The sequence below is a fragment of the Caloenas nicobarica genome, chromosome 14, assembly GCF_036013445.1.
Source record: "Caloenas nicobarica isolate bCalNic1 chromosome 14, bCalNic1.hap1, whole genome shotgun sequence".
In the NCBI taxonomy this organism is placed as follows: domain Eukaryota; kingdom Metazoa; phylum Chordata; class Aves; order Columbiformes; family Columbidae; genus Caloenas; species Caloenas nicobarica.
In genome coordinates this window covers 8,067,735-8,089,333 of record NC_088258.1, presented here as the reverse complement: position 1 = coordinate 8,089,333, position 21,599 = coordinate 8,067,735, and the positions used below count along the sequence as shown (strand labels likewise).

Here is a 21,599-nt window from a genome sequence, read left to right as displayed (position 1 = left end):
AGGGTTTAAAAAGTCTTCTTCATCTGTCTTGCATCTTCTATACCTAATATTCAGTTGCAAGTAAGAGGACTGAACTGGTTCAAATGCAGTCATGTTTCCTTTATTTGTTGAAGCAGAGTATTAAAAATATTGGCTATTAGGGACTGGGCATTCCCTCTGACCAATCTACCTTTATGATTTGTTTGAATTGCTTCCAGGTACCTAGTCTAGAACCTGGCCTTTCCTACATGGTCCAAAGGAGAGGAACAAGTCACTTTCCTTCCCAACGTGCAGCATTCAGGAACTCCCTAGATGACTTCACCATTCCTCCTGTAGCTAATTGTGATGATCTTCCTGCCTATGGCTACAGAAAATAGTTGGTTCTTTCCTCTTACAGTTCCATCTAGCAGCAGTGCTACAGTAATGAACCCTTCTTCAGGGACTTACAGTCAAATAAAATAATCTCCATTTTAAATATTTAAGTATGTATTTCCTAAGTCCTGCCTCTTGTTAACAGATCCTATGCAATGCGTGGGATTCTGTCTGCCTATATAGAAATGAGATTTAAAAAAAACTGTTCTGAAGAAATTGCTGATGGAAAGAAAGGTCTTTTGGGAACTAAGCACAGGTAATTACTTTCTTTGGTAAAGAAAAATGTTTACTATCTCTTTATAATACAAACTGTTTCCCGAAATACTATACCTAGAAATCATTAATTCTTAGTTACGTGATGGTTACTTAAGAGTCATCTGCCTCTTCTCTACTGTACTTCTTTTTAGAGGTGCAGATAACAGTTTTAATTAGGCTGGCAAACATGAAATCTGTATTGATTTTTCTGAAGGACTTGACTAGTCAAATAATGTTTTGACAGACCTAAGCCTTTTTTTGCTACATCTTGAAGCCAAACCAATTGTTGACTTGATAAAATCATAGAGGAGAGCTAGCTGTCATCCTTTCTTAATGACTCTTTTTGTAGATTGTTATCGATATGGGATTCAAGGGACTCTATTATAAGACTTCTGGTTAAAAGCAATCTAAATGTATATTTCTAGTAGTTAGACCTTCTAAAATGAGCCTTTTGCCCAAGGATGCCCATTGAATCAAGGACTTCCTGTAGCAAACACTGTAGCACTGAATTATGAGATAAATGCTTTTACGAGGGCCGTTCGTTACCCTGAGGCTGCTGTGGAGAAGTTTGGTACAGGAGGACACAGCCCTGGTGGCAAAGCCTGTTCCAGCTGCCAGCGACACTCCGGCACTCTCAGCAGACTACCGTACTTGGACCACGTTCAAGCCATCGAGTTTCCATATGTGCCACTAAGAAGCAGGTTTTTTAGAAGCATCCTGCCCTCAGCTGGCAGAAGAAAGTATTTCTTTGCTTTACCTCTGTGCTCTTAGGTTCATCTCCTGTGGGGTTATTCTAGGTTCTGCTTCTACAAGCCACAAGCACCAAGAAGAAAGGGGAGTAATACTGTTTCCCTGCTCGGCTGAGGTCCTTGGGGTTCCGAAAGGCAGTGAGGAACAGCCTGGTCTTCTCAATACTGCAGCTGTTTGAGAACTGCAGAGAGCAGAGGTCTTGGCAAACCTGGGAAGGCAGAACTGCATTGGCTCATTCAGAGCTGTTTGCAGCCATCAAAGTTGGGAACCTGGGCTTACGTTTCAGGAAGAAAAAAATCTGTTCTGATTTGAATGCTACACAATGCGTACATCTTACTCTAGAGATAATGATGATTTTCTGCTCAATTGGATAGCAAAATAAATCACTCGCTTTAATGCTTTTCTGAAAAATATAGATTGTTTTTAATATTTTTTTTGAAGGAGCTTATGTTCTGAGGAAATCGATTTAGAGGAAGGGCTGATTAGTCTTCTAAATCTTACTCTTAAAGATAAGTTTTACAGTCATTTGAAAAAATGCTGGCTATAAAAATTCCTCTTCAGCATTGTAATTATGAGGTCATTGAAGGTTTCAGATGCTTATCTGTCTTCAAGCCAGAGGAACTACACCTTTGTGGACGTGGGTCCAAGTCTCCATAGGCGCTTTTTCTTTGCACAGTTTTGTAAGAACTATTAACTTGGTTTCAGGTGTTTCATAAATCTTGAAGATAATCAAGGAAAGATGAAACTTAATGGTCTTTTCTTTCAGAGAGTTCTCACTGAGGTTTAGTTATTTGTGGTGTGCAAGTACAGAACACTGATAATTCCAACCTGGAAACCAGTGGCTTCTCAGTATTCTTGCACTGACATCCTCTTCTTATCAAACTACTATTTAATGTGAGAAATAAGGACAGAGTTGGCTTTAATTCAAGCCAGTGCCTAAGCTCCCGCTGATTTCAGTAGTAATGAATTTTGCTCCTGTATCTCTACGCTTCTTTTGTGATGAACTTTAAAAGCTGATAGTTTTGTCTCCGTATGTTCCTTTTGTTTTGTGGGAGGGTCTTTAATGATTTTGATATTTTGTCTTCAGAAGGGGAGGAGGGGGTTGTAAGTTGCTCTAGCTTCAGCTCTCAACCCTTTTGTAGGGAAAAGGGTATGAATAGTATGTACAGTTATAATTAGACACGTTAAAAGCTGTACATGTGGAGAGGTTGACAATTTGAAATGCTTTTAGGGTAGGTCAAATAATTCAAGAGGAGAATATAATCAAATAAAATCCTCCTTCAGTAAGCTAAGCTATCAGTTTGTTTATGTGACTTAGTCATCCCTTCCTATGTAGCATGATTGTTCATTTGATTCCAATTTACAGAACAACGTGTACCTTTTTTATAGCAGTCATTGAGTTAATATGGATGCCAGAATTTAAGGCTGCTGAACTCTGGGTAGCCTCCAAAGCAGGGATTTATCACATCCCCTCGTGCGGATGCATACATCACAGCGGGGCACACAGCATCATGTTATGGCCAGGCCTCTCAGCGTATGCACAACAGTGCTGACTTGGGTGATACTGGTGTTCAGCAGAGCTTCCAATTTCATCTTGCATCTGTGACATAAGCATCAAGGTCACTTATGTTAGGAATTACACTTTTCATTTAAACTGCCTTCTGTACCATGCTGTGCAGTAACACAGTAGATTATGTATCTGCAACACGCCACTTATTTTAAATTGTCTGTTTTGTTTGTAAATGATGCCTTTCCATGTACCTTCCAAAGCATTCTGTGTAGTTCTTGGGTTTGTGTACACAGTTGCTTTTTTGTTTGTGAAGTATGATGCTAGAGTGAGCGGTATCTGTGGTCTTACAGAACAGCAAGCTATAGCCAGCAGGCCGTTCCTCCCGATGCAGTTATCTCCCTGCTCCTGTGAAATAAGTTGTCTCATACTATGTGGCAAATTACTGCTGTTCAGTGTTATTTCTCTGCATGTGATAGCTTCTCCTGAGGAATTTTCCTCCGCAGTTCCAACAGGAGCTGTAGCTTTGTCAGGGTCAGCCTAATGAACTATCACAGGTGATACAACCAAGCAGTGATTCCCGGCTCCTGCTGAGCTTGAGACCGTATTGCCACTAAGATATTTTTCTCTACTTGGAGCACCGACTGTACATGGAATAAACCCAAGACCACATGAAGGTACTCGAACCCATATTTCTAAATAAAATAGACAGGATAGGAAAGAACAGAATAAATAAAGCACCAACAACTTAGAAGAGGGTGTAAACTTGAGTTCCAGCTAGCGCTGTTGTTCTAAATGCAGTTTTCTGCTCAAAAAGTAGCAATATGTAAAAATCATTATGGCTTACTAACACTTACTTCTGCCCTTTAGGGCCTGCGCTGAGAAACTGTTAATGTACAGTGCTCCTCTGTGGACGAATCGTGGTGTAGAGCAATCATTGTGCTGTCCACTGAAGCAGATTCTATTTTGTTTTGGTTCTTTCATATATGGATAGTTGGCTTTTCAAAAACTATCTGTAAAAGGGTTCTGGCAATTATTTGTTAAGGACCTTGCAATATGCTCAAAACACAGCATGCTTCTCCCGGTTCTTCTCAGTAGAGAATGATGGGACATGATAGAAAGCAGTTCTACAAAATTACTTTTTCCTAATGTTTTTTGTACTGTATCATGTAGTGACAGTGACAGGAGAAGTTATTTGCCCTTTCATGAACCTATTTGGATTGCATGCTGAGAATACAGAAAAATAACTATGGGGTGATGATACAGAGAATGAAGAATTATGTACCACCATGCCCTAGAAAGAAGTGACTGCTGAAAACCAATCTCCAAAGCCATCTGAACGTCAGAGTGTTAAAATTCGGTCCTGGAACATAATTTCTAGGAAAACACTTTCCTTTTGGTAGATGCGAGCAAGGAGGGAAGGGTGATGCTCTGTACGTTGCTGATCTGGACAGTGAGGGGATTAGGACCTGCATTAAGAGGCCGGCAGCGCTAACAGTACGTGCATTTTAGAGGGGTTGCCAGTGCCTTAAAAGCAACAATGCAAAATCCAAATAAGAACTAGTAAGGAGTAGCAAAGAATCCAAACCCGATATAATCTGAATACTGTAAGGCGAGCAGTCTGTTAATAGGTGTGCCTGGACCGCGAGTGTCAGTGCCATCCTTAAAATTAACACTTCCACTTCGTGACTGGAAATATCTTTCAAGTGGATGTAAAATCTTACAAAGCAGAGCATTTGAATGGTGCTCTGGTTCTGTAATTGTCCAGGCCTTAAGGCACAAGAAAAATTAATAATAAGGCATTGTTGTAATGAATTAATTTTGTGCTTGCTCAACTGCTCAGCATTTAAACATATGGAACTATTTTATATGTAGGAAGAATTTCATGAAAGAGAGCTGTGTCAGCCTGGTTATTCGAGCCTGCCAGAGCAGAGATGAGAGAGCCGATTGTTTTTGTCCATAGAGGAACTGATGTTTTACATCTGCTTTTTAACAAATACAAATTCATACTGCTCCTTTCAGGTGAACGTTTTGTTTTCTCTTTAGTGTGTGAAGGTACTAAACTATTAGTTTGCCTTCCACCAAATCCCGTTGAATTCCTCATTCTCTAATTAGTGTGGTAAAAAATACCTCATTAGAGAGTACAGGTCTGGGAGATGGTAACTTGTATTTACCTTTCAAATCTAGCACCTGGCATGACTTACCTTGGATGTCAGAAAATTATTGTTAGTATGGTGCTACATCAGTTTCTTCCTCTGTAAAATAAAGGTGGTATCTTTATCACAGAAACTTCTGTTAGCATTAGCAGCAAAGCTTTCATTTGATTTTTTTAAAACTTTTGTTTCCTATCACAGTTTTACTTTCTTAGAGGAAAAAAATCCAAGAATAACAGGTATTTCATTTGTCTTTTCTGATACTATGTGGTTTTGCTAAAATACTTGAGTTGCATGTATTTGGAATAACTTTTTTCTTCAAAGTTTTTACTTCTCAGTAGTATGCACAATTACTATAGAACTAAGTCATATTCAGTATGTGCAGATAGAGATTTGTTTTCTGTCTATCCTATGCTTTACTCAAGAAGTATGGAGCTGTAAATCTGCTTTATAGATAGTACGAACTGTGGGAAGGGTACCTCGTTGGGATTTCAGCTTTGTGGCTTCAGGAACTATCTGCATTTCGCTAATAGCGATGATTTTTTTTTTTAAGTCAACTTAGAGCTGATTTTAGGTCTGTGTATTACATTTGTTACGACATTATGATACTGAGATTAACACAAGAGTGACTTAAATATCTGAATCTTTAAGGATTCAATAGTATGTACCACAAAACAAAGATTTAAAGCTGTCTGATTTTTTTTTTTAAAAAAAGGAATCCTGTTAATGACTGAGGTTTATTAAAAACACTTGTATCGTTCAGTTTCCAGCCAGCACTTACACGTGAGCAGCATTATGTAAACTCCATTTGTACTTTTGCCAAAGCAAAGAAGATCAGTAGGTCAAACTTTTAAGCCTGACCTACTTTTTTTATAGGTACGTCACAACAGCTCAACTTTTTCCCACTAATTTTCTTGGTGGTCTTGAGACAAAGTAGAGAGAACTAACTTTTCTTGGCAGCTGCAGTATGTAGGATTTTAATCTCATGCAGGAGTTGTCTTAGTTCTTGAATCGTTTTTGAGCAATGGGTGATACCTGTGTATTTCAGAACTAGAGTGATGCATGGATGAGGACGAATATTGGCCTTTGAAGAGGTCAAATGCTGCTGTCTATTTCAAAATCAAATGCAAAGTGATGTTTGTATTATGGTGGAACAAGTACAATAGGGAGGCTGTTTTAACTTCTTGTACAAAGTTATTTGGGAAAATTCTAAATTATTATAAATTCATAGTTTATACTATTTTAAATTTAAAAATCAATTTATTATGATATAATTATAAGCTGTTATTGTCTACAATTGCCTACAAAGTTATTAATGGACAGAGTCTTTTTTTATTGAGGGCTATATGCAGGAAAAAAGTTTTGCAGGAATCCCCTTATGTGTTCTCCAGCTGCTTTGCTCAATCTCACTTTTCTTCCCCAAGCCTCTGACTGATGGAGATATACACAGATCTGAAAAACTGGAGATGTGGCCAAGAAGAGGATCTGTGCAGGGTACGTGTCTGTTTTAAGGAGAGGGGAAACAAGCTAGAGCATTTGCCTGGCAAAGTGCTTACATTGGCCTAATTCCATAGCAATCTCTATGGAATTAAGAGTCATAGGTTATATCCTCTCTCAGGGTGAAACTCTTGGTTTCTTCCTGTTATATTTGATTTCCTACTTGATGTATTATCTTGTATATGTTTTCTATATTTTTGTAAATAGAGTTGATTACAAGAATTTGGTCTCTCTTGGGTGCCTTAGGAAACATCCTGTGATAGCGACAGTTTGTCTGTGGGATGAGCTGATCAAGTATGGAACACCAGCAGCTAAGAGTTAGAGGTTCAGAATTCCACAGACTAGTCCCTCTCTTAGAGTGAAACATATACTCAGTCTATTATGTCTGGGTCCTTGGGGTGAACTAAAATCCTCCCTTGTGAAGGCATCAAAAGCCTCCCAGGGATTTACGGCAGTATCAGGAGCCAGCATTTCCTATCTACACAACCAAGTGCAATAATCAACAGTTGGCTGCCACCCAAGAGCGTCATGGTAGCTGCAGTTCTGTGCCGTAAATTACAAAGCACTTTGGGATTATTAAGGATGACAGTCTTTCAAGGTGTAATGATAATAACCCACATAGATGTTTAAATATTTGTCCAGTTGAAGACAGTTCGCATTAGGCCTTGAACGTGACCATGAGCAATTCTTTGTGCAGTTCTTTGGACACTGCATTAGCAGGGCTGAGCTGTCTCTGAGCTTGGTACATCCAAGAATTTAATAATCAAATGACAGTGTTCTAGGCAGTAAAGTCAAGTAATTTACTTTTGTAGTGCTCATCACTGAGCCAGCTTTCCAGTTTATAGTGTTGCAGTTCTTCTTCCTGGCTTCCCCGTTCTCTTGCTCTTCAGTCATTGCCCAGGTTGTTCTTGCCTTGTTTCTAGATTCTTTCTGCACTTCTCAAATTGATGGCATTTATGCTAATGTTATTAGCATGTCTCAGTGAAACTGCTTGCTTTCTGCAATCAAATTTTGGTATACATCTGAAATGAGATGGATCCTGACTTCCATGATAGGCAGGGCAAATAAGTAAGGACGAATGGCTTTATTTGGAACTTCACTGGTATGAGCTTAATATGTCAAACATACACAACCTCTAATTGTAATGTCTTTATACCAAAGTGAAGAAAACTGATAAGAGGTGGTTGTAAACCTTAAGTTTCCTGCAGGTTGACTTTTGTAAGGGAGGTGACTTGTTTGACTTGAAAATTTGCTTTACTGTTCATTCTTCTCTGTACAAAATAGAGATATTATCAGTTGCAGCATGAAGAGAGAATCTTTTCTTAAGCACAGCCAGCGACCAATGATATTGCCACAGTCAAGGGAAGTGCCAGCTCCTGAACTGCCACAGTGGAAGATGCTGATCTCCTTTCTTGCAGAGGAGAAAATGCTCTGCACCTTCTGTGCCTGCTGCTGTGAGCAGCATTGTAGGTGTTGCATGCTGCAGGGCAAGAGAAGTCACAAAGGTGAAGAAAGAGATTTTTTTTTTTTTCCCCTTAGGTTGAATTCTGTTCTGAAACTAATCATACACCTAAATTCACATGTTAATGATGTAGTTCTCCATGGTAGAAACTCATGTGGGAAGCAGCCCGTTTCACTTTGTTTTTCTAAACCCACACTTAATTCAATTTAAAAGCTACACAACGAGATCGTACAGGAAACCTGAAAAGATTGAATGGTCAAGAATTTCTAATGTGGTCTCATAAATTCTTTCAGTGGAACATTATTGGGTCACTCGGCAATTACAAGAAGCACTCTAAAATGTAAACATAAAAATGGTGAAATAAAGAGAGTAAAGGCTAGAAGTAGTAGTTGCTGTTTTACAAACAGAAGTCTGTCGATTTATGCCCAGTGTAATCTGAAGTAAATGCTCTTTGTAAGTATATGTTCAGTAAGATGAAGTTGGTGATAAAGACAGAGCATTTCTTGCCTTTTTATATCAAATCTAAAATTAGAGAGAATTCTGTTTCAGAATGTCAGTATAACAACTGTATAAACATATGTTAACAGATATGCTCTTTGGAACACTATACAACATCTGATTCCTTTTTAAGAATAGTCCCACTTGTTCAGCTCTGCTGTTAAGATAAAGTCGTATTTTATTTCAGTAAAGTGCAAATTTAACTGTTCAGGAGTGGTCTGTCTTCTCCTATTCTAGCAAAAAAAAAAAGTCTCTAGACTCTTACAGGCTATTTTTGTAGATGCTGATTTGTGATAAGGGACAAAGTGTTATCACCGCACAGACAGCACCTGTTAATTGCCTAAATAATTCAGGCTTAAATTGTGCAGGCTTCTGAAACAAGAACTTGCCCTAGCAAAAGGGATAAGAAAATATAACTTCAAGATAAATCATGAATGTGGTCGCTACCTTCCTATTCTTTTTTGGATTTAATGTTTTTGTCGTGATGGGAACAACAAGTAAATGCCTAAATTTGAGAATTATTACTGCAGAAGGAGGTGATGTGGGGTTTTGTGTGTTTGGTTTTGTTTGTGGGGTTTTGTTTTTTTGGGTTTTTTTTGTTTATGGGGGTTTGGGGGTTGTTTGGGGGTTTTTTGTGTGTGTTGTTGGGGGGGGTGGGGTGTTGTTGTTGTTTGTTGGTTTTTGTGTTGGTGGTTTTTTTCCCTCCAATTTGCCTGAAAAGTTAAAGCTACCTTTTATACTTGGGAGGGGCTTAAGATGTTAATCAGCCAGGAAACTTTGCTGGCTGTTCTTGAGGACAGATTGTATGTAGTTACAGTCTGTCTTTCAGCACATGAAGTGTTACATGTAGAGAATAAATTCTTTGTTGGCCCGGTACCTAATCCCTGTTTAAAGTGCAGTTTAACCTGTATTGCCAGTTGTTACAAGCATGTCATACACAGATTTGGCAACACTTAAAAAGCGCCTTTAGCAATAAAAACTAAGGCTAGGTTTTATTCTACTTGAAATGTTACTCTAGTTGCAATGAAACACATCTTGGGACATTTCGGTGCCATTCTTCAATTGATAGAGGTGCCTTATGAAATAAAGCAAGTCTAGTAGACAGAGATAGTAGAGTGTGGGAAACGTGTGTGTCCAAGGAAGGGATTGCAAGACCAGAAATGTGCTTCATCTTTCCAATAATTGTAGTTGTTCTAATAAAAGGTACCACTACCTGCAAACTCGCCTTCTCTTGTCCTCGTTGCTGTAAATACAATCCTGCCATCAGTTATATGATTTACAGAAATTGCCAGTAAGTCGCTAGTACATTTTATTTGCTCTGAATATTTTGTTCTTTGTTTAGCTGGGTCTGTTGTACTTTCTGGTAGTCTGGGCCTAAAATGTGCTCTCAGCAGTGGATCAGGAGAAAGGCTCAGCTGTAAGAAAGCATTCGAGCACATAAAGTGTATTTAGGCTGAGTGTTTGCAGAACATACACCTAAAATTTGCAAATATGTTTCTAACCATATAAATGCCCAAAGGTGTTTCAACACATCTCTTTTCAACTTATACCGCTGGGTGATTCATGAGGCTGTGGAAGAGCCAGATCAGTGGGTGTCCTTTGAGCATGTCTGATGCAAGCTGAGATCAGCACACAGCACAACAGTATGATTCTTATTCCTCCTGAATTTCATTTGATAAAATGCACAAGCAATATTGAGGGCAGGGCCAGAACCTGAATTTTCTACCTACCCTTGTATGCCTTTGTCACTAGGCTGGAGAAATTGCTTTAGGCAGTAACCAGGAAGGTTGACAGATATTTCGTCTTCATGAATGAAGGGAGAGAACCATAGGGTGCTTCACTTGATGTGATTTCGGGGTTTTGGTATACCTGTCATGCTCTGCTTGAACATCTATTAAATTTGAAAGTCTACCGACTTGGTGAAATGATGATTTTAGATATGCAGGAGTTAAGAATGGAGAGCTCTGAGGGTTAGTTATTGCCAGCCTGTGAACAGGCTGCCTTTTAAGACACCTATGAGGAGGGTGATCCACAAAACTGCGAAGATCCAGAACTTGTGTTCTTGCTGGTTGGGTTGTGTTTGTACCACGTGGCAAACTCTGGTGCCACCGTGGCCAACCCGGCCACCTCCTGTCACCGGCTGCCGCAGGTGCTGCCCGGCGCGCGCGAGCCTGCACATCAACCGCACGGTTGGGAAGTGGTTTGCAGACCATTTCTGAGCAGGTTGGTGTAGGGTCGTGTGGCCTGTTGGATGGAGAGGTATCATTTTACAGCTCTGGCTGAAGCCAAATATAACTTTGTTAAAAAGAATGCAGGCTCATCAGATGTGAAATGGCAGAACAGCTGTAGGTGTCATAGCTTCTGGCTTTCAGCTGAACATATGGCATAGAACTGGTGTAGCTGACTAGAAAAATCACTTTTAAATATTGACACTGCCTTTGATCTTTCTTTTTTTAGGCAGTGAATTCTATCAAATTTGAGTAGCTCTGTTTTGGTTGGGGAGAAAAATGAAATAACTGTGGATTTTTTGTTTGGTTGGTTTTTAAGCTAAATAAAACATTAAGCTTGCTTGCTTTTTTTTTTTTTTTTTAAGTTCTCTCTTTTTTCCAGGCCCTTGCCACTTCAGAAACTGTGAAGATTCTAGAGATTGTAGTCACTGACAACGCTATCCTATTGTGAAAATGCATATAGTGTCAGGAAAGAAACAACCAGAAGGATGCAACTTATTAGAGATCCTGTTTACCAACATTTAATGAATGTTGTCTTCTGAAGTAGGAAAAAATACCTTCAGCGTGGGCAGATTTCTTGGCTCTGGTATGTGAGAACACACAGAGCCTTTGTTATGTCCTCAGGAGAGTTGTTCCTGCATTGTTGCCTGAGGATGGTGTGTGGTGGTCCATCTCTTCTGAGAAAAAAACCAAACCACACACAACAATAACAAAAAAACCACCACCAAAACAACACACCCCAATACACAAGCAGCACAGCATTGAAACTTGTATGTTAGAATTCAGAAATAAACTTGTTTTTAATTCGTCCAAATGCCAGCATTTAAACATCACTTACAACTCATATATCATAATGATTGTCATGTGTAGTAATAAACTTTTCTAATACGTGTAAGTCATAAGGATCTTTCCCAATAGATGGCCCCTGATTTTTATTTTTTTTTCTCTTGGGGAGTGGGAGGAGAAGACTGTGGTTTTTGTGGAATGGGGAATTTGGTTTGAATTAGGCATGATACAAACACTGAATTGAAAACTTTTGAGACAAGTCAGGCACCAGATGGTATTCAGCAGCAAGGCAGACTTTTCTGCTAATATACTGCAACTCTGTTAACATTAAGTTTAGACTTTAAAAATGAGAATTCTTCTGTTTAAAACCCAGTAAGCTTTGGAGTTCTAAAGAGTGCCAAAAATGGTACCTAATAAGTTAAATTCTCTGGACATTAGATTGTTAAATAGAATTCAATTGGTAGGTTCCTCATAGGTAGCATAAGCTGGGTTTAAAGTTGGGGACGTTACCTCACCTATTATTGCCAATATGAGCATTTTTAAGAAAGTCGCTTCTTTCCTAAAACAAGGAAATGCCTTTTGCATCTCTAGAGCAAGGGGGATGGTGGATTTCGGAGCTAGTTTGAAAAAGAGAGAACATTCTTATTTCAGACAAGGGGATAAATGGAGTAGAAGAGAAATAGTAGCTTATATAATAACATGCTCTGTCTTGCAATATGGACTTGAATTGCTCTTAAAAGATGCACTCTAGATATAGCAAGGACTTTGCAAGTAATTCTAACTCTATTAAAACTGATCTTTTAACATTGTACAAATACTTTCTAGGTGTTTGTTTCCTACCAATAAATATCCAGTGGGCATATGAATTGATCTTGCATCTGGTCTGCTTCAAAATGAGAAACTCGAAAGCTTTTCTTCTGGAGTTACAATACCTAGTAGATGACTTGGGAGACAAATCAGAGTGCATGTCAAAAACATAAGATTTGGCATACAAAGGACTGGAAAGATTATTCATAATCCCTTTGTTTTGAACTCCTCTATGCTCTGTGCCTTTGCAGTTAATACTCTGTTATTCTTTTAAGCTTTTCTTACTTTAGTAAGTCTGAACTCGGCTGCCTCTTAATCTACTAACTGAACAACATACTGGAACATCCACAGTGAAAGAATCAATCTGTCATGCCACATCCTGAACACTGTACTCGCATGGCAACCTCAAAATTATTTCAGCAGCATAAGTGCTAAAGAGCATCTATTCAAACTACCTCCATCCCTTACAAAATACGTAACAGTAACAGATATGGTATTCTTACGCTTGATTGGAAACTGGCACTTGATCCTGTCTTATATTTTGATCCTTCAATATACCCTTTATAGTTATTTAAGTATAATCCAGTTATTGTATTGTTGTCAAAGAAGTTGAGGAAATCGTGTTTGACTTGCTTATAGTTACTTAGCTGCAGTTAATTATGTGTATGTGCTATTTTACAAAATGCTCTGATATCACATTATTTGAGGCTGTAAGCATTTTAAAATGGCTTTAATGGGTCAATGGCTGAAAATTTAGGCGAGGACTAACTATGTGTCCTTTTACAAAGTTATAATTCTGAGCAGTTGTAGATACCAAAAAAATTCTATGAGCTGTGCCTGTGGGTGTCATTCAGTGGGAGGTACAGAGACCCTGCGATTCTGTTTAACTATTACAACCTGGACCATGCCTCTTAGAATCCAGAGGTCTTCCTCAGCGTTATTAATCCTTTTGCCCTCCCTGGTTTTGAAGTACTTTGCAAACCAGCAGGTTCTGTATCTTCTTCTTCATAACAGAAATGGTGCATATCCTGCAGAAGCACAGCTTTTTCCCTAACCTCTGCATTGGTTACTGCAAGTGTGACTGATCTTGTAAGAGAGGATACAGGGCCTGATTTTGATGGAGTTTTACTCTGGAATAAGTAGAACTAACTATATGCACCCTGGAGTACCTCCCAGGCTGTGGTAGGGAAGGGGCACCAGCGTCAGTTCCCTGGATTTGGGGAAGGGCAGAAGGGAGAGTACTCAGTTTCCAAGGAACTAATATTTGGGATATAGAATTACTGGAATTTTCCCCCAAAACAAAATACATATAAATAAAGCTAAATAAGTCATTCTCTCGTCTCCCTTTGTATGGTAACATCACTTGAAGTGCCCGTTGCAGGAAAATAAATTCCATATGTAAGACTGGGTAATATCCCACTCAAACTGCCAAATTCCTTGGATGACTTTGAAAAATTTCCCTCTTGGAAATACCTCCTCCTTGTTTGCTGTTACGGACAGTTGCGTTGGAACTATTCTTACCATGCTCTGTTGTTTGTTCCTCTCAGGAATTCCTCGGCTATGCTTCGCTCACTTTGAAAGCGGTCTTCTGTCAGAGAGGCTTGGTTGCAGGCAAGGAGCAGCAGACATGTTAAAGGCAAGGTGGCCGAAGTCAACTTGATGGTTATCCTTAACGTTGGTACAGGGAATTAGTCTGCCGTGACCAAATCATTGCGTTCTCTGTAGACCTTTAAAGTTTCCACTTGGACTGGGTAGCAAGCTACAGCTGTGCACTAGACAGCTGCGGCCCGTTCCTCCTTGTAGAGGGACCTAGACCTTTATCTGTTCAAGTTTATTAATTGGATAGAACATAGAAACTTTCCAAGAACAACTTCATTTCCTCTTGTCCTTGTCTGTGGCCCAATAAGAGTTACAAGGAATGGCTTAACTGAGCTGCCCTTATTTTACATATGCCGTTCTCTGGCATGTGACTGTTACCTAACCACCAGCAATGAATGTTTCAGTATGCCAAAATAACATAGCTCCGTATACCGTGCTCATTACCAAAACATAAAACTTATCAGTGTCCTTGCCACATTGGTGGCGCTCTAAGATTTACGTCACCAACACCTCATTAGGAACCCTGTAAACTGTGCTCTTCACTTAGCAAAGATGGTTTAACAAGTCCACAGTATGCTAAAAAAAAGTATCTTGTTTGAGCAGAAATTGTCTGGCAGTCACTACTTGGGTTTCTAGCAGAACCACGCCATCTCATCAGGACAGCGAAGGAGGGAGGGCGGGCGGGCTCTCTGGGAGTGGTTGGATGTTTTAACCTCCTCACTAGGCATATTGGCCCATAATATTTATTTAATGTTAGTAATAAGCATTTTGCTAAGGATGTGGTTGATGTATGGAAGGTATAAGTGAGGAAGCTGTTGTCAAGGAATATGAAGGGTTGCAGATGCATTTAAACCCAAGGAATTGCATTTTCTCTAAAATGATGGGAAAGAGTAAGGACATTTTCAAGTGGGGACAGGAGGGGAGGATAGAGGAGGAGCAGGTACCCCAAGCTGTATGAGCAGGAGCAGTTCTGAGGATTTGTGCTTTGTGTGTTCATGTGACAGCACAGCTGCTGAGCTATGTGACCTTCTAACATTTGAGCTCCACCTTGTTCACTGCATCGTGCTTTTACCATAGTAGCTGCTGCTTATGCTAAGGTGAGCTCTTCACGGCAGCGGCACCTCTCCTGTGTCCGTCTGGCACGCTTGATCTCATGTGTTCTGGCAATCAAATAATAGATGAACACCAAACATCTGAATAGCTGTTATTATATTATGCTACTGCTTTCCAGCCATGGTATTGCTGTGCCACTTTTAATAATTCAGAATTGACGGAGAGGTGAGTGAGTGAAAGGGCTGCAGCAATCTTTGTTTGCCTCTGTAGCGTGTGACTCCTCCTTGGCAGCTCCGTAGTTACCATGGAAACGGGAGAGGGATGGCACCGCACCGGTGGGACCAGAGTGGGACTTGTGGGTCAGCTCTGTGGCAGCTGCACACCTGCACAAAGGGGACAAACGAGGGCTCGCTTTCCTCTGGTTTGGTGCCTTTGCCCCCCTTTCCCTCAGTGGTTTGTGGAACTTAATTGTTAAACAGGTGATGGTCCCAAATGTTGGTGTAAAAAGACTCTTTAGGGTCTTTTTATTAGTGATTCTAGTGAAAACGTGCAGTGTCAGAAAATGAGCATTTCTGGTGGTCTGAAGGAGTTGAAGGAGTTGAGTGGGGTAGTGTAGGAATATGATCATGAAATCTTTCACTGGTATAAACTGGAGTCCTGCTTATAGTCAGCCTGTCACTACTGGAAGGTTTTTTAATATGTTTGAAATGCAGTGGCACTTTAGGGGATAGATTTACTGGAATAGACTAAGGACCACTTCACTGACATTTGCTCAGTGCAGCATTCTCTGTTTTGATCAAGGCTGAATCTCATTTTTAGTAATTAGAAATATATACATATAAATATATATCCTAATCACCTCTCGCACTAGTTGTCCTGACCTGCATAAGGCCGATCTTGAAAGCCAAGAGAGGCACATGGGGGAAGGGGAGCAGCCCCCTGTATCTCCAGGTTGTCATTAGAGCTCCCGCTGGCCGTGCAGTGCAGCCTTTGGGAGGGGGAGGATGGGCAGGTGTGGTTACTCCACATGTTTTAGGGCTGTATCCATCTTTAAGCTGCCTAATCTACTAGCGTTAGCAGTGCTGTTTTACACCTGTGTTAGGTACTTAGATTTTCAGCAATTATGCTGGAACTGCTCTGAAGGAATGACGGAAAACCTCTTTTACCTAGGAATTAGAGTGGAAATTGGTGACTGGCTTGAAACGGACTGTTGGACTATTCTCTAACTACAGGCAGGAGGACTGTTTGATTCAGTATCTCTGCCTCTCCTTCCAATTACAGACTAGAGAAGGTTAAACAAGATTTTCTGTAACACCTTAGTTTGTTGGCAGCTGCCTGGCAACTGTTTGCTTCATTGCTTTAGATTGGGAGCAAGGCAATAAAATACCATGTAAACCCACTCTTCTTTTGAATTTCATGGCAAATAAATACTCTTTTTTCACACTAGAGACTTCTTTTGAAGTCTGCGTTCATCAGAAGATTTGTCACTATGGGAGCAAGCTATGAGGTTTAATTTACTTTTGCTCAGTTTATGTATACAAGTGAGGAATTCCTGTATAGTGAACTTAAACTTGAACTAAATGTATGAGCACATAATGAGGTTGTTTCTCCCAGCTACCTTTGTGGAACTTGAGAAATAGTTCACAAACCTTCTCTTGCGCTGCATTTGCCTCCCTAGAGTTTGCAGGCTCAAGGTTCAAAACCTTGAATACGGAGTATATCTACTTCAAGTTTGTAATCCATGAAGCAGAGTTAAGAGAAAATACTGAATATGTGCTAGCAAAAGCTTAACTATACAGTTCAGTGTTTTTCATCCAAATGGCAGATCCTGAAATTAAATTGCTGATGATTTAAAACTCTGATTTAAGGGGGGGGAAAAAAAAAGAGCGGAACAACACACTTGAGCACCAGAACTGATGTTGAGGAAACCCTGCTCTGAGTGGTTTCTTGCAATTATCTTGTACCTTCAAAAGGGGTGCTACCCTGGTACTTGCAATTGGGAGAATTTTGCCTTTTTTTTTTAATTTTAAAAATTTTTTGTTTTGAGTTGTGGGTGTGTTGGGGGAGTTCTTTGAGAAAATCAGCCTTTGGAGAAGTAGATGTTGACAGCAAAAAACGTGCACTGAAAAATAGTAGTTCAAAGTGGAGTTCTTTTCTGTTTCCTCTAGATGTGGCACTGCCGGGCTTAGCTTTGGTCCTGAATCTGACAAATTAAATGTGCTCTTGTTAATTGAAAAACATCTTCAACATAAACTGCAAATTGCATCTCAAGTTGTTAGTGTCTCTTTCTAATACCTGGTCATCTATAGCAACTTCTTCAGTTCCAGTTAACACACAAAATGGAACGGAGTCCAGCACAGTGGTTCTTATCAGTGTTGCTTTTGCCAAGGTTAAAAATGCACTAAATTATTGCCACCAATTCAGGAGAGGTCTCTGAAGTCAAAAAACATTTATTGTGTGATGTCATTTTATGAAGTCATTCTTTAGAACTGCAGTTTAGAAAAAACTGAGTTCTACTGTAAGTATAGTGAAGTTGTTGTTAAATCCTAGTCCTGCAGAGTGATTTGGATTAATTCCCTGTTCCACGGTCCTGCAGTGAATGGCCTCTTTATCCCCAAACTACAGGAAACTACTTAGTGTTTTGTAGGAGGTTCTGCAACGTGTGTATGTTTCAGGGAGCCTGACTTTTAAGGACACGTGCACATCTTCCCTCTGTCCCAGTAGCTGATGTAAAATGAAAACATTGCAGGCTATGAAAAAGCAACTGAGAAGCAGTTGATGGAAAACTCTGTGCTGTAGAGGTGTGGGAGCTGTGCAAGATCGCTCAGGTTTGTGTAATCCTGGTGCACAGCAATGGTGTGATTGCTCTGTATCTGGAGTAGAAAATGCCAGTTTTGTTGGTTCTGTAACTGACACTTTTTTAAAGGATTTTACTTCTACGTTTAGCTGAAAGTTCATCTCTGAATCTTTCAGTGGATGAATATGTAATTAAAAGGATGTATTTGAATAAGGCTAAAAATTTGTAGTCTAAACAAAGGTTACAGGAATGCTTCAACAGGACTGATTCAGTGGTGTTTCGCTCTTGGCTCTTCTCATCCTCTAGGAGTATATCAGAAGTGCTCCACCTAATAAAATGTGATATTCTGCCTCCTAACCCAATGATTCTAAGCTCAGAGCTGATTCTGCCGGTACTCATTGCTGAGGTGTAAGCAACCAGGGCCTGAACACTCGTAAAAATTGGCTCCAGGGTGGTAAGAGGTGATGATAGGACTTTTGGCTATTGAATTACTTCTTTATTTCATGTTGTTTTTTTTTTTTTTTTCAAAAAGAAGCTAAAAAGTATGACAGTTTTTTCTCCCTCCAAAAGACATGCTAAACCTAAGCTTCCAAATCTTATTGTAATTGTTTCTGAGTTGCCCTCTCGTTATAGTTGACCTGTTTAAAATAAAAATATTTACTTATAATAATTTGTGGAGGAAGATGTTGACTTTAATATTGTCCACTGTTGTTTTTCACTGCTAATTTAGATAAAGGACAATTGTGATTATTTAGGAAGACAGTTCAGAAGAAGCGACAACACTGAGAAATATAGGACTTGATGTTTGAAAGTCACTGGAAGAAATGGATTTTCATCTTGCATGTTAATTTTGGGTTAAAATTCTCTAAATAAAGAGAACTTCACTATTAAACCTTACTAAAAACTTCTTTATGAGTCTCAAAAACACTGATTTTAAATCAGATTTGTTTGTTTGTTTAACAGAAAATACATAATTTTGTGTAAAACTTCATGGTTCCCATACCAGTCTTGTCCTTTTTCTGGGATCTTTTTGATAGATCTTTTGTGTAGATACCCCAGTTTGTGTATGTAGTAACTCTTGTTAGCTATCAAAAGAATTGACCATGGTTTTGCAGAGACAGACTCTTAAAGAGTTACTGTCAAGAAGTGTTGGGTTTTTTTAATGTTCTTAAAAAGTTGGTATGAATTAAATGCAGTTTGTGCTGCAAGACTTTGAAGATTAAAGCTGTATTTACAGTTGAGTGGAAAAGGCATTAGACAACTAAAGGCATTTTAGGGGGCTGGAGCTCATTTTGTTAGATTATAAAAGTGTTTCATCTTGCACAGATGGAGGAGTGATCCTCTGTACAACTCAGCTACCACTTTAGCTGATATTGGCAGGCTTTATAGGGGTGCTTTGTCCCTTTGATTAGACCTTGATTGCCACTCAAGAGCCAGATACAGCTTGCAGCCATCTCACTTCAACTTGTGCAAGCGTATGATGAAAGAACATGAAGATAGATGTTTAAAGCGTGCCTCCCCTGTCCTCTGCGCTTGAAAGGCTTATTAAGGTTCATCAAAGAAAGAATCCCTTATTTTTGGACAATTCCGAGCTTTGCTTTTCAATTGAGCGCCCCTCAGAGAGGATTTTGAAAGTTTACTTGCCTCTCTGCTGTGTATTTTCAGGTGCTCTCACAGTTGGCCTTGTGCGACAGTGTCAAACCATCCATGGACGTGACAGGACCTGTATTCCTCCACGGCTGCCTCCTGAGTGGGTCACTACGTTATTTTTCATCATTATGGGAATCATTTCACTAACTGTCACATGTGGTTTGCTGGTGGCTTCCCACTGGCGAAGAGAAGCTACTAAATATGCCCGCTGGATAGCTTTCACTGGAAGTAAGTGACCTCAACTACACAGTTGACCTGTATGCAGGATAAACTGGTGGAGTCTAAAATAACACTACAGTGTTGTCAAGGAGCAGTGCTTAGGGCTCTTACCGTACAAAAGATTCCTTCTCTTTAAATACCACGTCGAAGGGAAAAATAAAAATATTCAAAAATCAATGGGTTGGAATCTTAAGTAAGTATAATTGAGAGGGTTTAGTAGTCTGTGGGCCCAAGGTGAGATAAAGGAGGGCCTGACCCCTTTACCTTCCTTGGATGTTGCCATTAATTGGCCTAAGAAAATGGGCAGGGATAGAAGAGGTCAGTCCTGAATTACGTATCTGATAGTCTTTCATACTTCCCCACTCCCATAAATCCAGTACTTAACTCCTAGCAGAAAGGAATGACTGAAATTCCCTCCCCTAGGAAGAGGAGGCATCCGAGACTTAGTACAATCTGAAATCCATCCCTGCTTCATGTGTCTGGTGAATACCTCATCCAGGGTTGATGCTGGCTCGGTCCTGCTTTGCGCTCACAGCAGGTGTTTTATTCAGAATATCTGCATCCTAATTGGCTATGCAGGAGGATTTCCCACTGCAGAGCATCTGCTCTGCTTCACAGCGCCGAGACTTTCGCTGCCATTAGTGACCCGCAGCAGTGCTTTGGCTGGAGGGAGGGTAGCGGTGTCCTTCTGCTCCCCCTGAGCACCAGCAAAATTGCTCACAGCAAAGGCTGAGCCTCCTCCACATGTAAATATATCCTATGGCTACTTCAGTGCAAAAGAAAAGCAGTTATAATGATTAAGGGGAATAATTTTCAAATTTCCTTTTCTTGGTGTGTGTTACAGGCTTAGCCCAACTGTGAAATGATGCCTTAATGGTGGGGATGACAGCATGAAAAAACTCAAAACCTGAGGGCTTTTAAATTGACTTGAATTATGACATACCACTAAAGGTAGTGTGAACACTAACTAGAAAATGCAAGTTTGTGGTTTACACAGGCATAAATAAGGTTTAATGGAAGTCTATGACAGCTAATGATATCTAATATGAATGAGATTTAACCTTGTTTTGGGGGAGGGAATAATATTAAAAAAGCACCTAGCTTCAGCAAAGGTACTTCACTGAGGCACTTGTACAATCAAAGCCGTCCTTCTGACAACTTTGCTGCATGGCACATTAAATTAGTAGTGCAGCTCTTGCAGACAATGGAGCTATTGAAATGCTGTATCCATTATGATTGACTTTTATTTATTTTTCCAGTGAATGGTTAAAATAGCAGACATGAGTGTTACTGAATATTCCATCCCAACTTTTCCAGTGCCCTTGTTTGTTTATACATATTTCATGTATATCTAATGTATGCAGGGAGGGTTTAAACTCAAAATTCCATATAAAATTAAGATGCTTACAGTGGGCTGAAGTCAAAGCTCTAAGGTAAGGAGGGGTTTTGGGGTACTATATATTAATAGTTGAAACCATAATTTATTTACTGAGGTTTTTTTCTTAATTGAGAGCTTGTATTTTGGGCTTTGCATATTTTAATGTGGGTTTGTTGTTGTTGTTGTTTTTTTTAAATATCTCCAATTGACACATCCCTACATCTTTAGTTTTCTACAACTGTGATAGTTAATTCAGTCAAAAAATCTGATACCCTAAAGCTATTTTTTTGCAGATTTCTTTAGGCTTGCAACAGGTCCATTATTAGAAGTCCAAATATAGAAGGACATTCTTTTTATTTCAGCACTTGCCTTTTTGTTATGAGATGTTTAATAATGAAACATATTAATTCGGGGGTTTTTTTCAACTTAGAATTATTCATAAATCTATTAAGATACGATTGCTGTGTTGTCACAGTTCTAAAATTGAATGTCTTTGGTATTCATCCGCAATACATACGACTCTGTGACCTTTGCATTCCTGTTAACAATGATGATGGGAAATTTTACTACTTAAGTCTCTTGTAAGAAAAGTCACTTTTGGAAAAGAAG

The 21,599-nt window shown here is 39.5% G+C and overlaps 1 protein-coding gene across 1 annotated transcript in view; it reads left to right on the top strand.

The window, feature by feature from the left end:
- The window catches only part of MOSMO (modulator of smoothened), a 32,456-nt gene that overhangs the window by 1,231 nt on the left and 9,626 nt on the right, over positions 1-21,599 (top strand). The window contains exon 2 of the mRNA XM_065644834.1: positions 19,409-19,621. Within this exon, the coding sequence (XP_065500906.1) occupies positions 19,409-19,621 (213 nt within the window). The remainder of the gene's footprint in view (positions 1-19,408; positions 19,622-21,599) is intronic.